General features: G+C 53.7%; 1 protein-coding gene across 1 annotated transcript; it reads right to left on the bottom strand.

Annotated features, from left to right (window-relative positions):
- On the bottom strand, nt 1–5,451 carry LY79DRAFT_663925 (uncharacterized protein; the record flags this gene model as incomplete). The annotated part of the gene is made up of 2 exons (XM_060562855.1): nt 5,038–5,451; nt 1–4,971 (listed from the first exon to the last, which is right to left on the bottom strand). The coding sequence occupies exons 1-2, from the start codon at nt 5,083–5,085 to the stop codon at nt 1–3; spliced, it is 5,019 nt and encodes a 1,672-aa protein (XP_060407281.1). The 5' UTR covers nt 5,086–5,451.
- Nucleotides 5,452–7,006: the final 1,555 nt, after the last annotated feature.

Genomic DNA, 7,006 nt, shown 5'->3' with positions numbered 1-7,006 from the left:
TCAAACGTCCCTTAAAGCCGCGTTCAGGTACAAAAACGTGTCACACACATGGTCAACAATATGATCCATTTCGGGGTTCAGGCAGAGCGACATATCCGCCGCAATGCCGACCATGTAATGTCGGTTGTCGGGTTGTGGAATAGCCATAAACCCCAAATCCATGCTGCATTCACCAGCCAAAATCGGCATGCAGGACAGCATCTCACCGCTCACAGTCGACTTGCGCTGTATGACGGTGGGGGTGAGCTGGGTGGACAGTTGGAGACTGCGACCGTTGGTGGTGCTCTCGTGGGAGGGTCCCTGGTTTTGAAAGGTTACGGTAACGCCGAAGCGGTCCGCGTCGGGAGCCCAGTCCACTCCGGCGTTGTCCCTGATGAAGTTGAACTCTACAGCCTCGTACGGCGCGCTTTCGAGGTACTGACTCTGGACCTGGAGTGCCAGGGCCTTTAGATCCGCCGCGCCATCGAGGACATTCCGGATCCTCAGGGGCATAGACTGGATGAGGAGTCCGACGACGCGCTGCATGTGCGGAGGCAGCCACTGCCGGCCCGAGGTCATGCTGCAGATCAACAAGTCTCCCTGGCCCGTCTCTCTGGCCAGTACAAGGGCGCACGCAGTGGTAAAGACGGCGGCCTGCGTGATGCTGGCCGACGCTCGCGCCTCGGGGGGGACGTCGACGAGGCGAAGTAGCAGCCCGGTGTCGTCGCCGGGCTTGCGCATGGCCCGCACGTTTTGCATGGTGGTGAGAGAGGAGCCCTCGAGAACGCGTCGCCAGTACTTGAGGCACTCGGGTTGGTTGTCGAGCTTGCGCTTCACGAAGAGGGCGTGGCGAGTCGGCGGCGGCACAGCGACGCCCTCGTACAGCGACTGGAGGGTCTCGATCATGACGGGGAGAGACAGGCCGTCCCAGAGGGCGTGATTGATGCGGAGCACCAGCCGCAGTTGGCCCTGCTGGTTCCGGAGAATGGCGACGCGAGTCCAGAGAGCCCCCCCTCCAAGCTTGGGGGGGTTCCTCTGGTCGGATTCGCGGATGGAAGACGTTGCGGCGTCAAAGGCCTCGTCCTGCCCGTCGACGTCAATGTTGTCAACTGGAACGTCGGGGCGATCCAGGACAACGTGCCATATGCGACCCTGGGCACGCACAAAGACGGTGCTGAACGAGTCGATTGTGTGGACGAGGGACACGCAGGCTTCGGCCAGTTTGTTGCGGTCGTAGCTGGCAGGCAGATTGACGTAAGATACTAGTAATTCCCCAGCGACGTCGCCGTGGATGTACCAGGAAACATTTTGAGCGGCTGGGTAGACGTCCAGCACGCGATTGCGGTACTGGGCATCTAGTGTCGGACGAATGGCCGATTCAACAAACGCCTCCCCGCCGGGGCACAGCTCAAAGTTGATATAGTCATCGGACGCCGCCGGTGCCCCGGCGCCATCGCCGTTATCGTTGTTTGCCACGCGGGGCAGGTGGCCGGCCATGGCAGCAGGCGTGGGATGGTCGAAGACTGCCTTGACCGGTACCAGAACATGGAAGCGGATGCGAAGCCGCGCGGCCAACTTCATGGCGAGCAGCGAGTTGCCGCCCAGGTCGAAGAAGTTGTGCGCGACGCCGACCTTGTCAAGTCCGAAGAAGTCCGAGAACTCTTGACACACGGCGGCCTCGGCGTCGTTGCTCGGCGCCATGTAGCGAGTCGTGGCTTCGGGTGCAATCGGCGCCGTGCTGGCTAGTTCGGCAAGCCGTTTGCGGTCGACCTTGCCGCTCGGGGTGAGCGGCATTCTGTCGAGGATGATGATGGATTGCGGCGCCATGTAAGTTGGCAGCACGTGTCTGAGCCGTTTACGGATGAGGACTTGCATGCCTTCGGTGTCGTCGGTATCTACCACGCCGTTTTGCTGCTGCCGGCCGCCATCGACATCGGCCGGCTTCCGCAAAGTCACGAAGCCGACGAGTCTGGCATCGCGAAGCTTGTCATTCTGAAGGATGACAACAGCCGAAGTACTGACCGCCTCGTGGGCCCTGACCATGGCCGCTTCGATCTCGGACGGCTCCACCAAGTGGCCCCGGACCTTGACCTGGAAGTCCATGCGACCCATGAACTCAATCTGACCGTCTACAGGCCGGCAGCGCCCCCTATCGCCGGTCCTGTACGCGCGTACCCGCCGTCCATCGACCGTGGCATGCACGAAGCGGTCAGTGTCGAGTGCCGGGTCGTGGTAGCCGCGCGCCAGCCCGTCGCCTGTCACAACGAGCTCTCCCACTACGCCTGGGAGCACAAGCCGCTGGTGAGCATCCATAACGTAGACGCCCGTGTTGCTAATGGCGCGGCCAATGGGGACGCCGTTAGGGAAGACGTCGTCCGACTGGACCTCGTATATGGTGCTGTGGACGCCGTTCTCGGTCGGGCCGTAGGTGTTGAGGACTGCGCGCCTGACCAGCCTCTTGGCCTTAGACGCATCGCGGGGGTCAAACCTATCGCCGACGTTGAACAGGACGTCGAGGTTACTAATAGCGCCTGGGGCGATGGCAAGGCATTGCTTGAGCAGCGTAGGCGTCATCCAAGCGACTGACGCCCTTTCGCGTCCTATCACAGCCTCGAGCTGTTTGCCGTCCAGCATCGACAGGTAATCGATGCAGACGACGGTGCCCCCGTTCAGGAGGGCCGTCCACACCTCCTGGACCGAAACATCGAAACTGATGTTGGCCATGTGCGCCACACGAGGGACCGGCGGCAGGTAGGCCATCACGTTGCTCTGGACAACAAGGCGCAGGATGGCGCGGTGCTCGACCATGACGCTTTTAGGCTTGCCCGTGGACCCGGACGTGAAGATAATGTAGGCCAGACTCGTGGCTGTCGGGCCGTGGCCCTGACGGAGCAGATCAGGCTCCCCGTGTTGCTCCGTCAGGGCGTCACCTATGCGGACGGCTTCAACGTCTGTCGTCGATTCAAGCTCTGGCGGTTGCACGCCGGGGCCCAGGAGGAGGAGCTTCCGGCCCGGCATGGAGCTCAGGATGGTCTGGATCCGGCCGGCGGGGTAATTCACGTCTAACGGGACATAGGCCAAGTTCGCCTTCAACACACCAAGGATGGCGACGATGGCCTGGCACGACCTTGGCGACAATATCGCAACCGGCGTTTCCGGCGGCATGTCTCGTCGACGCAGCCAGGTGGCCAACCGGTCAGAGTCGGTGTCCAGGCGGGAATAGGTCAGGCTGGACAAAGAGTCGCAGACGGCAACGGCGTCCGGGGAGGCCGCCACCTGTTGACGGAAAACGTCGACGACGTTCGAGTCCCGCGGGTAGGCCGATGGCTCTCCGGTGCCGAGGACCTGGGCACTGGAGGATGCGGCCACCAGAGGAAGCTCGGCGATTGGCTCCGAGGGCCGTTTCAGCCCTTGCCGGAGCACAACCTGGTAGACGTCGACGAGCGCCTGGATGGTCTCGGGCTCGAACAGGTCCCTAGCGTACACAGCCACGCCGCGCATGCGGCCCCCTTCCCCGCGGCGGAGATGCATCTCGACGTCGAACCCGATAGACCTTCTCAGGCCCAAGACATCTTCGGCCAGCGGCTCGCTGCGGAGGCCCTCGAGCTCCGGCGTGTCGGGACCGTCGAGGTCGTGGAGGACAATGGCGATTTGAGCCAGAGGGTTGCGCGAAGTGTCCTTGTGCGCTTGCGGCAGCACCGCCGATACGACGCGGCCAAACGGCACGTCCGAGTTCTCAACGGCGGCCATGAGTGCCGGGCGCACGCGCTCCCGCACCAGCATCTCGAACGAGTCCCGCCCGCCGCCAACGCTGGTGCGCACGCAGACGGTGTTGGTGAAGAGGCCGATGAGCCCTTCCAGCTCGGCCTCGGGCCGGCCGGCGGTGAACACGGCGACCGTGGCGTCGTCGGCGGCGGTGACGCGGAATAACGCCGCACGGAAGGCTGCGAGTAGAATGACAAAGGGCGTCGTCTGTTGACTGTGGGCGAAGGCCCTCACCGCCTCGTCAGTATCTGCGTCGATGGAAAAGTCGATTGTTGCGCCGCAGCCAGAGGGCATCAGAGGCCGCAGGTGGTCGGCCTGGAGCTCGGCAGGTTTGCTGTCGGCCAGCTGCACCGTCCAATACTCGATCTGTCTCTGATATTTGCGCTGCTGGGCGGCCTGCATCTGCCACGTAGCATAGTCGCGATACTGCAAGACGAGCGGCGGCAGCGGCGAGGAATCGTCCAGCTGGCCCTCGAGTGCCTTCGAATAGAGCTGGTTCAGCTCTCGCAACAAGATATTGATGGACCAGGCGTCCGATATGATGTGATGCAGCACGATGGACAAGACGTGGTGATCTTGGCCCAGCCGCAGCAGCCCAGCCCTCCACGCAGGTTGGGCGCCCAGGTTGAACGGGGTTGTCTGGTGCCGCGCCAAAGTCTTACCCAAGGTGGCATCGTCAACGTCCATCACCTCGAGTTTTGTCATTCCAGGCGGGTTGACCACCTGCAAGCCGACGCCATCGCGGTCCTCAAACGTCGTGCGCAGCGTCTCGTGGCGCCGCTCCAACGCCATCAACGCCGCCTCGAGCGCCGGTTCCGAAAGTGGGCCTCGCAGCCGCATTGCGACCGGCAACAGATACCACTGTGAGTCCGGGTTGAGCTGATCCAAGAACCACAACCCCTGCTGGCCGAGAGACTGCTCCACAGGCCCCTGATACGACGTGGACGCGGGGATACGTGGCCCTGGTCCTGCCGCGTCTCGGAGCTGTAGAGCGGCCTCCAGGCTGGCTAGTGTGGCCCCGCTCAGTAGATCTGTCGCCTTGAGCGACATGCCCTTCTTCCTTGCCGTGTACACGAGCTTGATGGCCTTGATCGAATCACCGCCCAGGTCCAGGAAACTGGTCGATTCGGAGACTGTGCCGTCGGCGTCGGGGGCCAGGCCCAAAGCTTCTCTCCAGAGTCGACGCAACGTGTGCATCTTGTCATCTCTTTTGTCGGAGCCGTCCTTCTGCACTCGTCAGCGGTTGCCCCCGGTCTCCCTCTACCAAGCTGTCCTAATATCCTTTCTACTCACGGGTGCTGATAAGCCTAATGCATGCATTTTCTGCGGCAGGGAATCCATCTCAGCGTCTGGCTTTCTTTTCTTTCTGTTGTTTGAGTGGATGTTGGATGTAACCGCTAGTACTCGACACGACGGCTCGTCGGTTACAGAAGCACCAAGTTGATGTACTTGGCCACCGACACTATATGATGGGCGCGTCTCAAATACTCTAACGGATTGCAGGTTCCTAGGACAGAAGCCTGCCTAGGGTTGACTTTAACGTCTGCGCCGTTTAGCTTTTGTCGACCCCATGCTGATGGACATGTAGTTGGGCCCGGTCACCCCCCGACTAGATCCTAAACCTTAAGACGCATCGAATTAGATTGCTTTCACCAGAGGTACTAGGGGAGTTTGAAGCTGGACATTCGGACTCTTTGTTTATTCCGTAGGCCGTTGATTAAGGTTTCAAGTACCGTAGCGTAGTACGCCAGCTTTCCAACAGTGCAAGGTATGATATATTGGTCAACGGACACACGGAACCCGAGGATTGGTTAGACAACCTGACATCGGTCCGGCGGAATTGGCGGGTATACCGCACACGGAGATAGGACTTATCGGATAATTGTAGGCAGGTATAAGGCTAGCTTATTAAAAGCCTACTTATATATTTATTTTACTTATTAAAATAAAAAATACTACCCTAAAGCTAAAAAAGAAGTTATCTTTTATTATATATATAATTTATATTTATATTATGTTCTTAATTCCTTTATTATATAGGTATTTTAATAAACTATAGTAACTAATATTAAAAGGCTAAAGCTTATATAATAAATAAGGAGGTAATATAGTTTATAAATAACTAGGTTATATTTCTATTATACCCTAAAGGGTACTTCTTTACCTATTTTTTAAAAAGTAAAGAGCTATTTAAGATAGATATAAATTTATATATAAGGGCCAATAAGGGTTATATTTTATAGTAAGTTATATTAATCTTTATTACTATTCTAATAATCTAAAGTAATAATAAGTCTAAAACTAATATATATATATTAATCTATAAACTTTATAAAATGCCTTAATCTTTATGTTTAAGTGTTTTCTACTATAAAAAGTATATATAATAAGAGGAAGAAATTAATATTTATATTAATATTAATATTTATTTAAGGTTTGTTTTCCCTTTTATACTAGTAATAACTGTCTTAAACGACCTTACTTTCTAAAGAAACACCTAATATAATTATATAATTCTAAATACACTTAATTAGCGCTATACCTTAATTATATAAACAACCTAGTAAAGCTATCTTACTTATATAGATAAATTAAACTAGGCTTATACTTCTTTCTAGTTAGTAGCTAAAGCTAAGACTATAGAGGTTTAAAAGTCTATGTATAGACTTTTTATAGTAGTAAAAGGCTACTATAAGTTAGTATATATTCTTTCTTTTATACTAATATTATTTACCTAGCTATATAATTAATACTACTTATACTATTCTTAACTAGTATATTATCTTAAGGTAGATATACTATTTAGAAATATTATACCTACTACTTTTAACCCTATTAAAGTTATAAGCTATCTAAGCTATCCCTTATAGAAACAGCTAGCTAGATAATACTACATATAGTATACTAGCTAGGCAGCTAACTACTAAGGTAGTAATTAGTAGCTTTTAAATAAGGCTATCTTTAGCTTAGTTATTCTATATACAGACTTAGCTAACGACGTATAGTTAAAGACCATTAATAAAGTAATTAATAAACTTAAGGGCTTCTTAAGTTATCTAGTTAATAATATAGCTAAAGGAGAGAATACTAAAGTAACTATTAAGGTAACTAACTAGTATTTAGGCTAGTACTAAAGTGTGCTTTATATAATTTAGTATATATAAAATAACTAGCGCCTATAGAGAAGAAGCTTTTATAGGATATAACTATAGACCTAGCTAATAATAGACCTAATTAACGTTATAAAAATTAGTACTACTAT

This window comes from Colletotrichum navitas (genome assembly GCF_030913465.1).
Source record: "Colletotrichum navitas strain CBS 125086 chromosome Unknown LY79scaffold_167, whole genome shotgun sequence".
NCBI lineage: Eukaryota > Fungi > Ascomycota > Sordariomycetes > Glomerellales > Glomerellaceae > Colletotrichum > Colletotrichum navitas.
This window is presented reverse-complemented; position numbering and strand designations above follow the sequence as displayed.